At 40.6% G+C, this 22,256-nt stretch overlaps 1 protein-coding gene and 1 pseudogene across 1 annotated transcript; one reads left to right on the top strand and one right to left on the bottom strand.

Annotated features, from left to right (window-relative positions):
• Positions 1-280: 280 nt before the first annotated feature.
• Positions 281-18,876, top strand: LOC139470910 (centrosomal protein 15-like). The gene is made up of 4 exons (XM_071253237.1): positions 281-461; positions 7,229-7,361; positions 8,777-8,851; positions 15,155-18,876. Exons 1-4 carry the CDS (start codon positions 373-375, stop codon positions 15,269-15,271), a joined length of 414 nt encoding a protein of 137 aa, XP_071109338.1. The 5' UTR covers positions 281-372; the 3' UTR covers positions 15,272-18,876.
• On the bottom strand, positions 17,959-19,560 carry LOC139471060 (uncharacterized; annotated as a pseudogene).
• Positions 19,561-22,256: the final 2,696 nt, after the last annotated feature.

Here is a 22,256-nt window from a genome sequence, read left to right as displayed (position 1 = left end):
GCGCTTTTGATAAGATCGGGGAACCAGTCTTACAAATGGAGTTGTATCCCTTGTATTGTTCAAGTTATTTTCCTAAATACTTATTACTAATATTCTCCTTTATTTATAATATTTAATAAAATGTGTCAATATTTGTTAATTTAGATTAGTTATTAACATAACACTAAACTTTATAACTTTATATGTTTTATAATACTTACTTTTTAGGAGAGGTTTGTTGATACATAATACACCTTCATCTCTTTTAATCATAATTGTTGTTAGAAGCTGTAACTGAGGGGAAAGCGTTGTCGGCAACGGATATTTCGTCTAAATAAAATGTAATCTGGGCTTTCGGGAGGGAAATGGAGTGAAACTTATGAGCCAGTCGTCATGCCCCCTATGACAGAAGATACGTACGGTTCACGCGTGGAAAAATGGACCATGCGAGAAATGCAGTTGAACCGACTACATGAGGAAATGTAAGGATAGTTTTTGTGTGGCTGAACTTCACTTGAAGATGAGTTTTTACTGGATTTCATCCACAGTCTACACTAGGCTAATTCTACACAACAGATGCATAATACTGGATATGCACATTTTCTTCTTTGTGTCTCTTAATTGTTTTGTAACAGTGAAACCTAAAACGTCTGTTGATAATTTAACAGGTGCCTGTGCATGGAAAATATCACTTGTGACACTCAAACGGAAAGATTTCCGTCCGTATCCCCCTCCGAAGGTTATATGCTATGCTCAATCCTTTTAATCATATATATTTTTGAGGGGGTATACGGGCTGAAGTCTTACCACTCAAGGGTTTTCTTTTGTTATCCTATTGCCTAATCCGTAAAGTCACTCTTTCAGGATATCCCCCTGGGTGCCACAGGGACATATATGTCCCTCGTCATCCACCCTCACTTTCATGTCGAATAAAATTCAAAATACATCACACACACAGATACGCTTCATAGTTAAGAATACTGTGGGAAATTCTCTGTTCTGTGATATCATCCAATGGCATTTTAGGCCAAGCAAAATTATTGAAAATGTCCTCTGAAAATCAGGTGCATTGTAAATGTCGCCAAATTTTTACTAATTACTAAATTACCACTGACAGCGTTATTTACAGCATGTTTTGAAATCTAAATTTCAGATATTTACTCGGAGAAAGGAATTTAAAAGCATTATTAGTGATCATGGGTATCTGTCTTTGATCAAATCAGCAATGATCATTCCAAAACGTTGCCTATAACCCTAGAAACGTTAAGAATGTTTTGGAATGCGAACACTGAAGTGAACTTTCCGCCACATTGGATAGTTTTTTAGAAAATCACGTTTCACGTATGCTGGTAATTAGACGCCAATAACATACATATGTTTGAAACTCAGCTGAGATACATACATCCTTGAATTCCTCATACATTTTAGAATCAAATGACCAATGGTCTTTGTCACAATTACAAAGTGTAAAGAGGAAGTCAAGCACAATAAATTAGGTGTGAAAACGAATGCTGGGCTAAAAACACTGCACTTGTTTGAAATGTAAACAGCAAAATTCAGATTTTACACAGTGTAGCATTTTCTCATATTTTGAGCTATTCATTTGTCTAATTGTTGAATACATTTGCTCAACGTTGTCAGAATATGCATGGGAAGAGAATCGTAGCAAGAATTAGGGAACTAAAAATAGATACATCGCAAATATTTGATATTTTCAATAGAAATTGTCAAAGATTCCGCCCTGTGTGATGCAATGACTGACGCAAAATCACGCACAATGACAATGGTAGTTATCAGAATTTCTGACTTTTTCCGTTGGTTTTTCTGAAAAATATAACAATAAATAACAGTACACAGATTTTCAGAATGTTTCTGATTACTTAAATGTCACATTTATGTATATACGATCCCTGAATCTACGAAAGTCTCCTCGTAAAATCCTGCGTACTGTTGCCATTTTGTAAAAGTAAGTGTCTGGTAGTGATGTCATACGTCAACATTGTTGTACATATTTGGTAATTTCTTTGAGGTGAAGGTCCTTGAACAAGTGGAATGAAAGCAAACTCGATCATTGTATCATGCTATTTACAGTTTCAGTTATGATGTAGATTTTGCATATCTTTTATACATTTTTTCACACAATTAATTTCACTTTGGATATTTGTCAATGTTCAATATGATATCATACGTAGATATAGGCCCCAATATGTACAAACCTTTGATAATCTTGTGTTTGTTTGAACATTGTTTACGTAAGAAATTGATAAGTTTATTGTGTTGTATACGATAATTCTTTCCCTTGGACGAGTGTTAGAAGATGATATGTAAATGTAAATGTACAAGGGGCGTTCAATAAGTTTTGCAACTTCAATATAAGACCAAGTTGCGGAATATCTTTTGCATTTTAATTTTTCAATATAATCTCCATTCACCTCAATACACTTATTCCATTTGTCCATAACTTACTTACTTACTTACTTACTTTGGAGATTTCCGACTGATGCATCTTTCGCACACGGGCCCGGCCAGGCCATTTAATGTGTTTCCGAAAGGGGCGAAAGTGGTGTGTGCAACCCAAGAGGGGGCTTTAGGGGTTGCTTATATAGAATTTGGGAATTTTGAGATTTGGAATAGATGCCGATGGGGTTGGGGAGGAGAACTAAGGGAGATGGGTATGGTGGATCTTTGTTTGTTTATGTGATTTTGATTTGGTAGATTATAGTGTTTTTAGATGCGTTTTATTAGTTCTGTTTTGATTATGAATACGCCTAAGGCCTTGAAGTTTTCTAGTTTATTTTGTGGGTTTAGTGTTGCTTCTAGTGAGAGCCTTGTTTAGATTGAGGGTGGTTTGTAATGCGGTTTGATGTGTTATGTAGTATGTGCAGTGGATGAGTGCGTGTTTTGGGGTTTCTAGTTGTTTGCAATGTGGGCAGTTCCCTGTAGTATGTTTTTTATTTTTTTTAGGTGGTTATTTAGGTTGGTGTGTCCTGTTTGGAGTTTAGTGATTACTCTGTCGATTTTTTTTATGGATGGAGAATTTTTGGTTTGGTTAGTGGTTTGCTGAGTACTTTTTTGATTTGGCTATTTGAGTTGAGATATAGGTTATGCCATTTTTTGGTGATTTTTTGCTTGTTTACGCTTTTAATTTCTGATTTTGAGATGGGTAAGTTTAAGCTTATTTCTGGGATTTTGAGGGATAGTTTAGCTGCCTTATCGGCGTTTTCATTACCGTATATTCCTACGTGGGCGGGTATCCACAAGAAGGCTATTTGTTTGCCTACCTTAATTAGGTCGTTGGAGCTTTTAAGTATTTGATTTATTAATTTAGGTCGGTTTTTGGTATTTTTGTTTTGGAGGGCTTTTAGTCCACTTAGGGTGTCGGTAAGTATTAGGATTTTTTGGTGGTTTTTGGATTCTTGATTATGGAGGGCTGAGGCCATGCCCGTTAGTTCTGCGGTGAATATTGATTGGTTGTTTGGGAGTCGGAAGGATTGTGTGGTTTTAGTTGGTTGTGTGGTATGGACTCCGAAACCTGTGTGTTTGGAGGTTGGATCTGAAGATCCATCCGTGTAAATGTGACACCAATTTGGCCAATTTTCGTGTATGTATGCTAGTGTGGTGGTGTTAGCTATGTTTGGGTCGGTTTGTTTATTTTTTTGGCTATCTAGTGTTGTGTCTATTTTGGGTATTTTAAGTTAAGGGGTGAAGATATTTGATTGTTTGCAGTTTTGTTTAAGATTTTTAATTTGGTGTTCATTTAGGTAGTTTGTTATTCTTTGGGATATTGAGGTAAGTAAGGGGTGTTTACGAGCTAGAGCTTGGTTTTTGGGGCTGATATTTTGGTTTATTAAGTTTTGGATGAGAGGGTTTGATTGGGACGCGGCCCAGAAATTTAAGCTTAGCTGTTCCCTGTGTAGACTTCGTGGCATTTCTCCTGTTAAGGCCTGAAGTGAAGTGAAGTGTAGGAGGTGCCATGTTGGGTGCGTGTAATTAGTTTGAGAGCCTGATATTGTATTGAGTCAAGTTTTTTAGATAGTCCTTAAGCTTTTACTACCACTTTTATAGAAATCTGCAGATTGGCCCTCTAACCACGCCTCTGTGGCAGCTTTTATGTCCTCGTCATCCTGGAAGCGTCTACCACGTGGGGCAGATTTCATTTGACGGAACAGGAAATAGTCACTGGGGGCTAAGTCTGGGCTGTAGGGTGGGTGATTTACCTGTTCGAATTCACATTCACATAATTCACATATGGATTTCTTTTTATTTTGCACCCCTCCTTGGTAAGGATCTTTATAACAAAACGTTGTTCATGTTTGAGAGAATCAATGATTGTGACCACCCTTATGACTAGTGTCACACCTGCCACAAGTTGACATTGTTTGTGTAAACACAAATGCCCAAGTTGCAAAACTTACTGAAATCCCCTCAGAACTGAAACATGTACACATTTCTTGGGAGTGTAATAGTCAATATTATAAGTTCATATAAACAATGTCCATGAATAGCCATTTCATTTTGTTTTATAACTAAAACTGAAAATATTACTTTTCTTCCAAAATGGATGAAATTTTTCGGTAAAACATATGCACACATTTCTAGATGAATTATCTTGGTCTAGGAATTGTTTTTTTTATGTCGTTGGATATACAGAACAGTGATATGTAATGCTTCTCCAGGTGTGCGTAAGTCACAAATGATCTACGAATTATTCATCTCGCTTTGCATTATATAATCAATGGGTTCATCCTTTTTCAAATATTGTGACCACAGGTTATTAAACTGTTTACTTTATTTCTCCAAGAAGTGTAAAAAGTATAAAAATGTAACCTGTGCCATGTACCCCGTTGGTGGAACCTTATACGATTATCCAAATAATTCTACACCAATAGAGCTTTCTTCACATCTTTTATTGTATAATTCTGAGACAAGGTGAAGAGTAATAATGACATAATAATGAACAAATACATGTCCAATTGATGCCAAACAGGTGTGTGTCTTGTCCTGTTAAGATACATGGTAAACTGTCTAATTGTTTATATATTCAAGACATTATTCAAATGGTAAAAGCAGTCATTTTATGTTGCCTTGAAAGAGCATCAAATTCCATTTACACATCCATATTTTCCATACCATGAACGAAAATTAGGGGAAATATATATCAATCAAAATACCAGTGTCGTCTTTCCCCGATGTTGTCAAAGACATAAAACCAGCAATGACGTCAAATAAAATGGTGTCATGTTTTTAGTAATTCATTATATTTGATGATAAGCCTAGTGCTCCATTAATAATGGTGCAACGTCAGTCAAATCACACTTCCACAACCAGGAGAATGTTGGAGTCTAAAGACTAATGTATAGGTTAGATAGGGCCATCCATTTCTCTATTACATCTTTTTTTTATGAAGTATGATTTCATCATTTCTCAAGGGTTTTTTCATGCCTAAATGTACATACAGTTTCATTATCGATATTTGTGTTGGAATAGTTTGGTTCCTCGTGAACAAAACACCACGAAAATATATTGCTCTTACCCACAGCTAATTCTCACCAGGTGACCCGAGTTACAATAAACTAGTGCTAAGCAAAGCGGAGTTATGCCCCATTTACTTGGTACATGTGAAACCACTCTGTTGCCTTTTGGCGTCATAGAGAAAAATCAGTTTTCATTATTTACGTCAGGCTATTTTTTGCATTGAATGTATGTCGTTATACGCATATAACTCCATTTTATATATAGTTATGTGGTTCAGATATGAGGCAGTATTTTGTTCGCTCACAGTTTCCATAAAGCTGCTAAAATATAAAAATCGTCACACAGTACTTTTATCAGTGTACAATAAAAAGCGGAGATATTTCCTGTTTTTCAACGCAGAATAAATTCTCGGACAACACTTAGCAGTGTCATTTCTGGTTAAATATATAACCGGTTTAATATTTGCAGTCAAATTTACACCACGAGGTAGGAAATTTAATGATCTCCATCTCTGTGTAATTTTATAGCCAGAGGTAGATCCAGTGCCACGTGAGCCCAATTCTCGCACAACCTTCAATTTTCCCATCTCAGGAAAATGTGCGTCAGAAAAAAACCCTCGGCATCCAGAGGGATGAATGCCACATTGAGTTCGAGCAGCACTCTTTCAGGATCTGTCACTTCGAGTGTGTTTTTCAACAACCTTGTGTATTTAAGGTATTTTTCCACTGTGGTTAAGATAACACTCCTCATTTTGCATTTTTCAGACCTCATTTGACAAGTTGATAATGAATTATTTCTCCTATATAGCCTGCTTCATTCATTTATACTTTTAGGGCCCTCATGAAGCAGACGAATTAAAGGGGGATAATTTCCCCTATTTTTTATGCTTATGATTTTTGTTTTTTGTTTAAAGCAGCACTCAGCAATATTCCAGTTATATGACGGTGGTCTGTAAATAATCAAGTCTGGAACAGACAATCAACATCAATCAAGCGATTGACATCGTGAGCATCGATCCACGCAATTGGGATACGATGACATGCATCAACCAAGTCAGCGAGTCTGACCACTCAATCCCATTGTGCACATGAACATGATGTGCTAACCCCAAAACTATACCCAAGCAAAAAGTTCTGATAAAAATATGTATAAATACATCTCTAAATAGTGAAGTCTGAGAAATCACTAAATAGCAGCCAGATTGTGTAAATACTTTTGGCTCATGTGTGTATGTCAACAGTGAAATAAAAATTAATGTTTTTTATCATTCAGCTAAAGTATTTCTCCATGACATGGCATGACATAAAACAAGTATGTCATAACCCAGTGACACTAGTATACAAGTTAACAACCATGTATGTGAACTTGTACATGTTGATACAAACTAAGGAACAATATGGATTCCTTTTATCATGTCTACATCTTTTGAATTGTTGTTGTTAATTACCATCACACAGTTAAGACTGCCACAACGCATCGTTCAGTCATTTTTTTATCAAAAAGTTGCATGAATTTACTTCTTGGTGAATAGATTTTCCCCAAAGAATTTATCAGTTATTTGTTTTGCTTCACATTGTCAAAGATTATATGTATCTCTACACATAAGATTTCAGCAATTTCTGTGTATTTGTCTATAAATCTGATAATAGGGAAAACTATAAGGTTGAAATAATAAATAGAATTCACCACCTCTGTTGGTTTGTAATATGGGAAATGTCAACCATGTTACGATTAACTGGACATGAAAATTATGCCACATGGTTTTTGTTCACAGCATTGCAAGAAGAGAGTCTCTACTGCACTCGACCGGTGCTTTCCTCAGGCAGCAGGTTGACAAGAAGGGCACCGTTCTGCCTATAACTCAAACGTTAGATGAGATCACAGTCAGAAATGAGAGACTGATAAAGGTCAGAGTCCAGATACAATGAGATAATCTGCAAATTTTGTAAAATAAAATACCATAGCCAAATTAATTTTGAGTTTCGTCTATTGTATATTAAATGGAACAGTAAATCGGTCTTGGGGGGGAAAAGAAAAAAGAAGAAGGAAGAATTAATTTTGTGTTACAATTTCTTTTCATAAGTCCAGTATTATAGGAACAATGTATGTTTCTAGCTTGCATACCCATATGTCTTTACAGATCTTTATTTACTGATTGAATGCAGGCTTTATGCATACATGAAGTCTACTGCAGGGATACCTCACTTATTGTAACATGGACATGTATTGGTGTTGTGAGCTCATGCAACAGGTAACTCATCAGGGTCAGCACAGTAACAGATGCAAATTCCCCTCACAGTATTTAAAGCATAGTTATTTATCAAAAAGGTCTACCGGTACTCATGTGTTTCAATATAACCTACAGACTGGACTAGAATGCCCAGAGAAAACAAACAGTGCCCTGTATGAATGATAACATGCCATGAAATGCTCAATAGCTCACAAGTGGAGCCCTGATCATGCTGAAAGGTGTTGCCCCATGACTTTTTATCCCCATGGTATATAATGTGGGTGGATTTAGTCATCATCTGCTCTGTCCGTCCGTATTTTGATTCTGGAGCATAACTTAAAACCATGAAAGATTTTCCATCAAAACTTGGTACATATATTAACCAGTGGCTGAAGTGGTGTCTTCTGCTATTGCAGGGGCTGGGCAGGGATTCGTCATGTTACTGTATCAGAACTTTTACTGTTCATAATGCATGTTCTTGATGCGTGATGAATGTTCTGGTGAAGGTTTGATGGCAGCACTTCTCATTGGCTGTGGCTGCTCCACTAGGCCTCAGTAGGGTATAACTTGTTTCTTCAGGTTATTGCATAATTATGGTTCATAGTCTTTTTAAATATGATCTACCATGCTGCTGGGTTTTTGTTGATTATGGATTTGAATGTAGGCTTGTTTGTTTTGTTTGTTTGTTGTTTAATGCTGCACGGCAGTCTGTAAATAATCGAGTCTGAGCCAGACATTCTAGTGATTGACATCATGAGCATCGATCCACGCAATTGGGATCAATGACATGCATCAACCAAGTCAGCATGCCTGATAACCGTGGCCTGTTAGTTGCCTCTTATGACAAACATTGTCTCCTTTTACGGTTGCTGAAGATCTATTCTACCCCAGATCTTCATGGGTTTAATGTAGGAAAACTCATGAATCATTTTAGCTGACTGCAACGGCAAGCCAAACTTGATCATTACTTATTCTTTACAAACTTTATTTAAGATTCACTTTTGGCTGAGTGATTGAGAATAAACATTCAAATTATGAATAGATCAGTATTTTTCAGAATGAAAACAGAAACCAAATTTATGTGTTGTGTAGGATCTCCGTGACACAGAATGGAGACTAGCACAGGAAGCAGAGAAACCTGCAGACACTAAGTTCCTCACTCTCCAGGTACAGACAATTTAGTTCCTCATTCTGCAGGTACTGCCAAATCTAATTCCTCATTCTGCAGGTACAGACAATCTAGTTCCTCACTCTGCAGGAACTGACAATCCAGTTCCTCATTCTGCAGGAACTGACAATCTGGTTCCGCATTCTGCAGGTACTGACAAATCTAGTTCCTCATTCTGCAGGAACTGACAATCTAGTTCCTCACTCTGCAGGTACTGACAAATCTAGTTCCTCATTCTGCAGGAACTGACAATCTAGTTCCTCACTCTGCAGGTACTGACTCTGCAGTTCCTAGGTACAGACACTATAGCCACTCACGCCACAGGTGCAGACACTATAGTCATTCACTCCACAGGTACAGACTCTATAGTCACCCACATCACAGGTACAGACTCTATAGTCACCCACACCACAGGTACAGACTCTATAGTCACCCACACCACAAGTACAGACTCTATAGTCACCCACTCCACAAGTACAGACTCTATAGTCACCCACACCACAGGTACAGACTCTATAGTCACCAACACCACAGGTACATACACTAAAGCCACCCACACCACAGGTACATACACTATAGCCACCAACACCACAGGTACAAATTCTATAGTCACCAACACCACAGGTACATACACTAAAGCCACCCACTCCACAGGTACAAATTCTATAGCCACCCACACCACAGGTACAGATTCTATAGTCACCCACACCACAGGTACATACACTAAAGCCACCCACTCCACAGGTACAGACTCTATAGCCACCCACATCACAGGTACAGACTCTATGGTCACCAACATCAAAAGTACAAACACTTTTGCCACCCACTCCACAGTTACATACACTATAGCCTCCCACTCCACAAGTACAGACACTATAGCCACCCACACCAGAGGTACAGGCACTATAGTCACCCACACCAGAGGTACAGGTACTATAGTCACCCACACCGCAGGTACAGACACTATAGCCACCAACACCACAGGTACAGATTCTTTAGCCACCCACACCACAGGTCTATACACTATAGCCACCCACTACAGAGGTGCATGCACTATAGCCACCCACTCCCCAGGTACAGATTCTATAGTCAGCCACACAACAGGTACAGACTCTATATATAGTCACCCACTCCACAGGTACATGCACTATAACAACCCACACCACAGGTGAAGACACTATAGCCCCCCACTACAGAGGTGCATACACTTTTGCCACCAACTCCACAGGTAGAGACACCATTGTCACACACTCCACAAGTACAGACACTATAGCCACCCACTCCACAAGTACAGACACTATAGCCACCCACTCCACAAGTACAGACATTATAGCCACCGAGACCACAGGTACAGGCACTATAGCCACCCATTCCACAAGTACAGACACTATAGTCACCCGCACCACTGGTACAGACTCTATAGTCACCAACACCACAGGTACATACACTAAAGCCACCCACACCACAGGTACATACACTATAGCCACCAACACCACAGGTACAAATTCTATAGTCACCAACACCACAGGTACATACACTAAAGCCACCCACTCCACAGGTACAAATTCTATAGCCACCCACACCACAGGTACAGATTCTATAGTCACCCACGCCACAGGTACATACACTAAAGCCACCCACTCCACAGGTACAGACTCTATAGCCACCCACATCACAGGTACAGACTCTATAGTCACCAACATCAAAAGTACAGACACTTTTGCCACCCACTCCACAGTTACATACACTATAGCCTCCCACTCCACAAGTACAGACACTATAGCCACCCACACCAGAGGTACAGGCACTATAGTCACCCACACCAGAGGTACAGGTACTATAGTCACCCACACCGCAGGTACAGACACTATAGCCACCAACACCACAGGTACAGATTCTTTAGCCACCCACACCACAGGTCTATACACTATAGCCACCCACTACAGAGGTGCATGCACTATAGCCACCCACTCCCCAGGTACAGATTCTATAGTCAGCCACACAACAGGTACAGACTCTATATATAGTCACCCACTCCACAGGTACATGCACTATAACAACCCACACCACAGGTGAAGACACTATAGCCCCCCACTACAGAGGTGCATACACTTTTGCCACCAACTCCACAGGTAGAGACACCATTGTCACACACTCCACAAGTACAGACACTATAGCCACCCACTCCACAAGTACAGACACTATAGCCACCCACTCCACAAGTACAGACATTATAGCCACCGAGACCACAGGTACAGGCACTATAGCCACCCATTCCACAAGTACAGACACTATAGTCACCCGCACCACAGGTACAGACTCTTTAGTCACTCACTCCACAGGCACAGACACTATAGTCACCCGCTACAGAAGGGCATACACTTTAGTCACTCACTCCACAGGTACAAACACTATAGCAACCCACTCCACAAGTACAGATTCTATAGCCACTTACACCACAGGTACAGACACTATAGCCACCCACTCCACAAGTACAGATTCTGTAGCCACCCACACCACAGGTCTATACACTATAGCCACCCACTACAGAGGTGCATGCACTATAGCCACCCACTACACAGGTACAGATTCTATAGTCAGCCACACAACAGGTACAGACTCTATATATAGTCACCCACTCCACAGGTACATGCACTATAACAACCCACACCACAGGTGAAGACACTATAGTCCCCCACTACAGAGGTGCATACACTTTTGCCACCAACTCCACAGGTAGAGACACCATTGTCACACACTCCACAAGTACAGACGCTATAGCCACCCACTCCGCAAGAAAAGACACTATAGCCACCCAGTCCACAGGTACATACACTATAGCCACCCACTCCACAAGTACAGACACTATAGCCACCCACTCCACAAGTACATACACTTTTGCCACCAACTCCACAGGTAGAGACACCATTGTCACACACTCCACAAGTACAGCACACACTCCACAAGTACAGACACTATAGCCACCCACTCCACAGGTACAGACACTATAGCCACCCACTCCACAAGTACAGACACTATAGCCACCCACTCCACAAGTACATACACTTTTGCCACCAACTCCACAAGTAGAGACACCATTGTCACCCACTCCACAAGTACAGACACTATAGCCACCCACTCCACAAGTACAGACACTATAGCCACTCACTCCACAGTTACAGACACTATAGCCACCCACTCCACAAGTACATACACTGTAGTCACCCTCTCCACAAGTACATAGTCTATAGTCACACACTTCACAAGTGCAGACTCTATAGCCACCCACTCCACAAGTACAGACATTATAGCCACCCAATCCACAGGTAGAGACACCATTGTTACCCACTCCACAAGTACAGATTCTATAGCCACCCACTCCACAGGTACATACACTATAGCCACCCACTCCACAAGTACAGACACTATAGCCACCTACTCCACAGGTACATACACTATAGCCACCCAGTCCACAGGTACATACACTGTAGTCACCCACTCCACAAGTACATACACTATAGTAACCAACTCCACAAGAACATACACTATAGCCACCCACTCCATAAGTACATGCATTATAGCCACCCACTCCACAAGAACAGACACTATAGCCACCCACTCCACAAGTACAGACACTATAGCCACCCACTCCACACGTACATACACTTTTGCCACCAACTCCACAGGTAGAGACACCATTGTCACACACTCCACAAGTACAGCACACACTCCACAAGTACAGACACTATAGCCACCCACTCCACAGATACAGACACTATAGCCACCCACTCCACAAGTACAGACACTATAGCCACCCACTCCACAAGTACATACACTTTTGCCACCAACTCCACAAGTAGAGACACCATTGTCACACACTCCACAAGTACAGACACTATAGCCACCCACTCCACAAGTACAGACACTATAGCCACCCACTCCACAAGTACAAACACTATAGCCACCCACTCCACAGTTACAGACACTATGGCCACCCACTCCACAAGTACATACACTATAGTCACCCTCTCCACAAGTACATAGTCTATAGTCACACACTTCACAAGTGCAGACTCTATAGCCACCCACTCCACAAGTACAGACATTATAGCCACCCAGTCCACAGGTAGAGACACCATTGTTACCCACTCCACAAGTACAGATTCTATAGCCACCCACTCCACAGGTACATACACTATAGCCACCCACTCCACAAGTACAGACACTATAGCCACCTACTCCACAGGTACATACACTATAGCCACCCAGTCCACAGGTACATACACTGTAGTCACCCACTCCACAAGTACATACACTATAGTCACCCACTCCACAAGTACATACACTATAGCCACCCAGTCCACAGGTACATACACTGTAGTCACCCACTCCACAAGTACATACACTATAGTCACCCATTCTAGAAGTACATACACTATAGTAACCAACTCCACAAGAACATACACTATAGCCACCCACTCCATAAGTACATGCATTATAGCCACCCACTCCACAAGAACATACACTATAGCCACCCACTCCATAAGTACATGCATTATAGCCACCCACTCCACAAGAACAGACACTATAGCCACCCACTCCACAAGTACAGACACTATAGCCACCCACTCCACAAGAACAGACACTATAGCCACACACTCCACAAGTACAGACACTATAGCCACCCACTCCACAGCTACAGACTCTATAGCCACCCACTCCACAGGTACAGATTCAAAAGCCACCCACTCCACAGGTAGAGTCACCATTGTTACCCACTCCACAAGTACAGACACTATAGCCATCCACTCCACAAGTACATACACTATAGTCACCCATTCTAGAAGTACATACACTATAGCCACCCACTCCACAAGTAGATACACTATAGCCACCCACTAAACAAGTACAGACGCTATAGCCACCCACTCCACAGGTGCATACACTATAGCCACCCAGTCCACAGTACATACACTTTGGTCACCCACTCCACAAGTACATACACTATAGTCACCCATTCTAGAAGTACATACACTATAGCCACTCACTCAACAAGTACAGACGCTATAGCCACCCACTCCACAAGTACAGACACTATAGCCACCAAGTCCACAAGTACATACACTATAGTCACCCTCTCCACAAGTACATACTCTGTAGTCACCCACTCCACAAGTACAGACACTATAGCCACCAAGTCCACAAGTACATACACTATAGTCACCCTCTCCACAAGTACATACACTGTAGTCACCCTCTCCACAAGTACATACACTATAGTAACCCACTCCACAAATAGAGACGCTATAGTCACCCACTCCACAAGTACAGACACTATAGCCACCAAGTCCACAAGTACATACACTGTAGTCACCCACTCCACAAGTACATACAGTATAGTCACCCACTCTACAAGTACAGACACTATAGCCACCCACTCCACAAGAACATACACTATAGCCATCCACTCCACAAGTACAGATACTGTAGTCACCCAGTCCACAAGTACAGACACTATGGCCACCCACTCCACAAGTACAGACACTGTAGTCACCCTCTCCACAAGTACAGACACTATAGCCACCCACTCCACAAGTACATACACTATAGTCACCCATTCTAGAAGTACATACACTATAGCCACCCTCTCCACAAGTAGATACACTATAGCCACCCACTCCTCAAGTAGATACACTATAGCCACCCACTCAACAAGTAGAGACACTATAGCCATCCACTCCACAAGTACATAGTCTATAGTCACACACTTCACAAGTACAGACACTATAGCCACCCACTCCACAAGCACATACACTATAGTCACCCATTCTAGAAGTACATACACTATAGCCACCCACTCCACAAGTAGATACACTATAGATAGCCACCCACTCCTCAAGTAGATACACTATAGCCACCCACTCAACAAGTAGAGACGCTATAGCCATCCACTCCACAAGTACATACACTGTGGTCACCCACTCGACAGGTACAGACACTATAGTCACCCACTCCACAGGTACATACACTATAGTCACCCACTCCACAGGTACATATACTATAGCGACCCACTCCACAAGTACAGACACTATAGCCACCCACTCCACAAATACATACACTGTAGTCATCCACTCGACAGGTACAGACACTGTAGTCACCCACTCCACAAGTACATACACTACAGCAACCCACACCACTGCTACAGACACTATAACCAGTACAGACAGTATTTTGATCTTATTAAATAAGATTTATTTTTGTTTGAGTTATGCTAAACTTCCTGTCTGTGCTTGGTGTTGCAGAGTAACTACTGGTCAATGATTCGGAGCATGGAGCCGCTATGGAAGGAGAGCATGGCACAGGCAGGTCTTAGGCAACCTGCTGCTGGCAGCACCATGCCCAAGACAGCACGCACATAACATAGTACCAGACAGCATGTCTAAGATAATTGCCAATTGTATGTCAACATTGATAATGAAGAAGTGTATTTACATGATAGTGTAGACTATCAACACATTGTTTAATGTGCTAGTATTATGAAAAATAGTGATATTTTTCTGACGTCATGTTTAAGCTAGTATGATTACAAAACGATGGCCAAGAAAAATAACTTGTCAAAATGTAAATTTTAAGGTCTTTATTTGTTAGAAACCAAACAAATCTTAAAAATGTTGATGAGGTGGTGTAGCGCAATTGGCATGGCTGGCTGGGCCCCGCAAGCTGATTGGGTATTACCACCAGCAGTGTATGGAATAAACGCGATCGTTACATTGGTTGTTGGGAGAGTTGTGTTGTATATATAATACCGGTATGGATTCCATGTGTCAAGAGTATGGCTAATTGGGTGTGTGTCAAGTAACCATATATAGTATTAACATTGTGAAATAGTGTCTTTTTCAATTTTAGAGGCACCCACCCACCAACTGTGCTGTTTTAGAGATAAATAAGGATTGATCTTTGTAACCAATTAGTACTATTTAACCAGGACAGTATTTGTGCCACCTACAATCGCTCTCATCTCACAACTGCAGTAGATTATTGCATAATGTATGTCAAATGTGACCAGTTGTGAATCAGTTGACTGACACACTAGGACTAACAGCATGTTTGGTGTGGACTGTTGTGAATCAGTTGACTGACATACTAGGACTAACAGCATGTTTGGTGTGGACTGTTGTGAATCAGTTGACTGACATAAAAGGACTAACAGCATGTAAGGTGTGGACAGTTGTGAATCAGTTGACTGACATACAAGGACTAACAGCATGTTTGGTGTGGACTGTTGTGAATCAGTTGACTGACATACAAGGACTAACAACATGTAAGGTGTGACCAGTTGTGAATCAGTTGACTGACATACAAGGACTAACAGCATGTAAGGTGTGACCAGTTGTGAATCAGTTGACTGACATACTAGGACTAACAGCATGTAAGGTGTGGACAGTTGTGAATCAGTTGACTGACATACAAGGACTAACAGCATGTAAGGTATGGACAGTTGTGAATCAGTTGACTGACATACTAGGACTAACAGCATGTAAGGTGTGGACAGTTGTGAATCAGTTGACTGACATACAAGGACTAACAGCATGTAAGGTATGGACAGTTGTGAATCAGTTGACTGACATACTAGGACTAACAGCATGTAAGGTGTGGACAGTTGTGAATCAGTTGACTGACATACAAGGACTAACGGCATGTAACATGTGGACAGTTGTGAATCAGTTGACTGACATACTAGGACTAACAGCATGTAAGGTATGGACAGTTGTGAATCAGTTGACTGACATACAATGACTAACAGCATGTAAGATGTGGACAGTTGTGAATCAGTTGACTGACATACTAGGACTAACAGCATGTAGGGTGTGACCAGTTGTGAATCAGTTGACTGACATACAATGACTAACAGCATGTAAGGTGTGACCAGTTGTGAATCAGTTGACTGACATACAAGGACTAACAGCATGTAAGATGTGGACAGTTGTGAATCAGTTGACTGACATACAAGGACTAACAACATGTAAGGTGTGACCAGTTGTGAATCAGTTGACTGACACACTAGGACTAACAGCATGTTTGGTGTGGACAGTTGTGAATCAGTTGACTGACATACAAGGACTAACAGCATGTAAGGTGTGGACAGTTGTGAATCAGTTGACTGACATACAAGGACTAACAGCATGTAAGGTGTGACCAGTTGTGAATCAGTTGACTGACATACAAGGACTAACAGCATGTTTGGTGTGGACTGTTGTGACTCTGTTAATAACTTTCAGTCAATTGTGTAAAACCTGACCAAGTTTTGACCTTATTGTGGGGCTATTTTGAAGAGATAGACTGTTGCCACTGTTGCCCATTTCCGGCCCAGGCCTAGAAGTTGTTGCTATACATAAACTACTGAAATGGGTAGAAGGACTATCACTTATAATTACGTTGTTAAGTTTGATACATAATTCTTGTGATGGAGTCTTAGCTGTTGTTTGAAGTTTGTGTTGTTTTCCAACTGTACAGGAGAGACGTCTATGGCCAAACATCAATTGAAATCTTTTTCTTAAAACTTAATGTTTAGAAATAACCTTTGTACAGTTGACATAATTTTGATGTTGTTAGGGGTAAACTAGTTACTGTGACAGTGACAGAGTAACAGTATGGTATGCAATTACTCGGGATACAGTTGTCAGTCCCACTCCGCATGGTTAGCGGTCATCAGCTGCATGATATAAGGGGAGTAACTCTTGCTGGCTTGCGTACTAAATATGTACCTAAAATGTTTATATAATCACATCAGTGAGTGGTGACAAGACTTGTGTGTCCGGTGCAGCAAGCTTTCTTTGGCAGGCTGGCTCTATGACATTGATTTTGTTAATGTAACTTGTTTAAAGTTGTATAAATATCACATGCCCCCAAAGGGTGCAGGCTAAAACGGCGCCTCAGCAAAACGGCACCGATTTCTCTGTTGAAAACGGCACCGCATTTGGCGAAAACGGCTACTATGAGTCGGGCGAAAACGGCACCTCTATTTTTAATAACGATAACAACGATTTTTGTAGTAATATATAGGGTTTATTTACATGGTATTTTATTAGTGATGTATTTCCTCTTTTCAGTAAATATAGGGTTTATTTACATAGTATTTGATTGGTGATTTACATTGTATTTCCTCTTTTCAGTAAATATGTTCATATATACATGTCCATCATGATGATGATCATCATCATCATCATCATCATCATCCTCTTCACAAAACTGGTCCATGTAACCTAACATTGTGAAAGTACTTGGGTCAGGGAGAGATCCCCATCCTTGTATCTTCGCCATACGTCGAAGATCTCCTCTTGACGAGATGTGGAAGATTTGCGAACATACGTCCTGAGTCGTCCCTCCTGAATCAGTCGCGACTGTAGAGGCAACAGACTGGCCTCTCGGAACAGCTCTGGGATCAATCTGTATATCCCCAGGGACTGCTCACCCACCTTGTTGTTGATACGTCTGTGCCAACCTAAAACGTGAGAAAAAAAGAAATTTTAATGTATAATAAAAACATTTTTATTGTTTAATATACTTTATTTTTATTGTTTGTATTTAGGAGATAAACATACTGTGTTTTCAATGTAGAGCTAGGTGACCAGCTGTTTCAATCAGAGGGGGTTTATTGTGATTTAATAGCCTCTGATTGACCAATCAGAATCAAGTAAATTCCAAATTCATGGTAAAATTGTATTTGAACTATTTGTATTATTATTTATTACCTTCCACAAAGTTGTTTGTCCTGACAGCTATGTTGAACACAGACCAGGATCGGGGAGAGAAGGTGGGATGAGCAATCCACTGGGCTTGAAAATAGTTTATGAGATCACGCAGTTTGCCAGTGGCCGGGACACGCTCTGTTATCTTCAAAAACATCCTCGTTATGTCAGCGGCCGGTAGAAAGGGTAGTGCCATGATTTTCCTGACAAACTTGTGGATGGCATCATCTTACATGTAGGCTACCTAGAAACAAGTGAAAAATTTATGTAAGACATATGAGATAAATGAGATATATTAGATTAGATATATGTTACTATCTATTTCTATTACAGTTGTGTTTTTTCACAATACATTAAACATATATTATACCTGCAATCCAATTTCTTGACATTTCCGCCAGACTGCCTGAGTCAGGTGGAACAGGCATCCACGGATGCGGGCTTCTGGTAGGGTCTTACTAATAGCTTTCCACACAGCCTGTTCAAAGTCCAGTATTATCGTCTTGACTTGAGGATCGTTGCGAAGTAGATCTAAAAGCTTCTTCAAGACTTTGACGTAGTCCGATGTTCGACGCCTTGCCATAATTACAAACACAAGAGACATCAACTTGGTAGTGGCGGTGTTTCCCTTCATTGAAGGTAGATCACCGATACCGGACAGGTTGTCTTGTTCCTGACGCTGCAGCGCCAGAATGTTCTGGTATCTGAAGTTTTCTGCAAACACCAAAAGAAAGAAAAAATGACATACTTACTTATTTTTAATATATTATATGCTTATGAGATATAAATAAACGTTTGTGTTTAAAAACAAGTATAAATATATTTACCCGAACGACGTACGTGAATCCATGATAATCCACAAGCTTCTATTTGCCCTTCTGCGACCCAGTCTCAACCAAAGTGTAGACGTCCTCTGGTATGTCGGCAGAAGGGGGCTCCAGCAAGCTGACATCTCTCATTGAACTAAAAAAAAATAATAAAAAAATATATAGAGAGAGGTTATCACGCGAGTGTGTTTGGGGATGGTAAATATCCTGCATTAAGAATAAACATTGTATTTAGCGAGCCTTGGCGAGCTAAATACATAGTGTTTATTCCTAATACAGGATATTTACCATCCCCAATCACACAAGCGTGATAACCTCTTTATCATATAATGTCATTCTTTAATTCTGTGCTTCAAAATCGCTTTCCCTCTCTCACAAACATTACCGAAACATTGCGAGTTTTCCTGGAATGCGCGCATTAATATATATTACGTCACAGGGTAAGTGATGTTTCGGCGGACGGTGACAGTAGCCAATATAGTTCCAACTGAAATCTGTTTCTTATACAGTGTCGAAGCAACATATACACAAAACAACAATTGTTTTTAATTGCCTTTCGCGGCAATCCATCGGTCTGTCCGCTAGACTAACTGCCCTTTTTCAAAGGGAAGCTACTCTAACCCTAGTCTATGAGACGTCACGACCACGGTCAGACGTTGTTGACAGTCGGTCTGTCCTGTCATGACGTTAAGAAGTGTAGTCAGATGTACACACAGCGACAAAACGAAACAAGGTAACAATTCAAACATATTTCGGCCAAATCCAACTATTTTAATTTGTGTAGAAGGTTTCAAGCCGCAGAGGTCTACAAGCACAGATATGGCTACTGATCCCGCTTGGCTAGGCCTCGTGCCCTCGTAAAATTGTTTCGAAATTTATATCGCCAAAGTTGCCAAAACATAAAATGCCTTAGCTACGTCACATTTAGACTATGATTTTCAGTATATTAGACTGTTTTTTTGATGATGATAGCATTTATCCCTGTAGTTTATCCAGATTGCCGATGGTTAATTCTGACTCGATCGCCGAATGACGAGGGCGACGCCATATTTGTTTATAAACAGTGAAAGTAGTCCCTACTTGACCTTTGATATTTGCATCTCTATCCGCATATGACCCCAACGGATATCGTTTTTATCCGTTGGCTTTCTCCTGCCGAGAAACCTACCCATTATATGTTAATATAATATATTACTATATATGAATTATTGGTATTATTATTATTATTATTATTATTATTATTATTATAATATCATTTTTGTGTGGCAAATACTTTGAAATAAAATAGTTAGTTGTTACGGTCGTCTTCGTCTTCTAAGAGCACATCTGAAGCCGTAATGTGGATTTCAGATAGGTTGGGTACTCCCATTTCTTCAGCATCTTCTGACTGGAAACTGATATCAAAGTTGCCGACCACCTCTTCAATGACGGGACCTACGCATTTCACACAGCCGAAAGGGAAGTCTTCTTCAGTCCGGCAAATTTCTCAATAACCAGCCACAGAAAGTCCGGTTCCGCACACATGATGTGTCCACTGGTCACAGTTATCACAGGATACAGCATGTTGATTTCTTCTGACATTCGTCTCGCATGCAACACATCGAAAGGCCATTGTGAATAATTGTGATCTGACAGCATGACTGACTGATATAGAAGATTTAACGTGCGCTTTCCGACTACAGCGTATTTCGCACACGGGCCTGGCCGGACCATTTAGTGTATTCCGAGAAGGGTGAAAGTGGTGTGTGCAACCCAAGAGGGGGCTTTTAGGGGTTGCTTATATTGATTTTTTGAAATTTTTAAATTTGGAATAAATGCCGAGGTGGGTGGAGGAGGGAACTAAGGGAGCCGGGTGAGGTGGGTGTTTGTATGTTTATTAGATTTTGGATTGGTAGATTAATTAATTTTTAGATGCGCTTATTTAGGTCTGTTTTGATTAGGAATACGCCTAGGGCCTTGAAGTTTTCTAGTTTATTTTGAGGGTTTAGTATTTCATCTAGAGTAGGAACCTTATTTAGATTGAGGGTGGTTTGTAGTGTGGTTCTGTGTGTTTGATAGTGGGTGCAGTGAATGAGTGCGTGTTCTGTGGTTTCGGGTTGTTTGCAGTGGGGGCAGTTGCCTGTGGTGTGTCTTTTAAGTTGTTTTAGGTGGTTATTTAGGTTAGTGTGTCCTGTTTGGAGTTTTGTAATTAATCTGTCAATTTTTTTAGAGGGGTGTAGGATTTTAGGTTTGGCTAGTGGTTTTCTGAGCACTTTTTTGATTTGGCTATTTGAGTTTTGATATTGATTATGCCATTTTTTGGTTATTTTTTGTTTGTTTACACTTTTAATTTCTGATTTTGAGATGGGTAGGTTTAGGCTTATTTCTGGTATTTTGAGAGATATTTTAGCTGCTTTATCGGCGCTTTCGTTGCCGTAAATTCCTACGTGGGCGGGGATCCACAAGAAGGTTATTTGTTTGCCTGCTTTTGTTAGGTCGTTGGAGCTTTTAAGTATTTGGTTTATTAATTTAGGTCGTTTTTTTGGTATTTTTGTTTTGGAAGGCTTGTAGTCCACTAAGGGAGTCAGTGAGAATTAGGATTTTTTTGTTTTTAGATTGTTGGTTATGCAGGGCTGAGGCCATGCCCATAAGTTCGGCCGTGAATATAGATTGGTTGTTAGGGAGTCGGTAAGATTGTGTGGATATAACTGGTTGTGTGGTATGGACTCCGAAGCCTGTGTGGTTGGAGATCGGATCTGAAGATCCGTCAATGTATATGTGACACCAATTTGGCCAATTTTCGTGTATGTATGCAAGTGTGGTGGTTTTAGCTATGTTTGGGTCGGTTT

This window comes from Haliotis cracherodii, unplaced genomic scaffold, assembly GCF_022045235.1.
Source record: "Haliotis cracherodii isolate W230 unplaced genomic scaffold, xgHalCrac1.p SCAF_21, whole genome shotgun sequence".
Classification (NCBI taxonomy): domain Eukaryota; kingdom Metazoa; phylum Mollusca; class Gastropoda; order Lepetellida; family Haliotidae; genus Haliotis; species Haliotis cracherodii.
The sequence above is the reverse complement of the archived record's forward strand: the minus strand, read 5'-3'. Positions and strand labels throughout refer to the sequence as shown.

What these genes read in the sequence shown, in the direction of transcription:
- LOC139470910 (XM_071253237.1), top strand. Translation starts at nt 373, where the DNA reads ATGCCCCCTATGACAGAAGATACGTACGGTTCACGCGTGGAAAAATGG. An exon ending in AACCGACTACATGAGGAAAT is followed by an intron (nt 462 to 7,228) that starts GTAAGGATAGTT and finishes TTTTGTTCACAG; the next exon opens with CATTGCAAGAAGAGAGTCTC. An exon ending in GAAATGAGAGACTGATAAAG is followed by an intron (nt 7,362 to 8,776) that starts GTCAGAGTCCAG and finishes TGTGTTGTGTAG; the next exon opens with GATCTCCGTGACACAGAATG.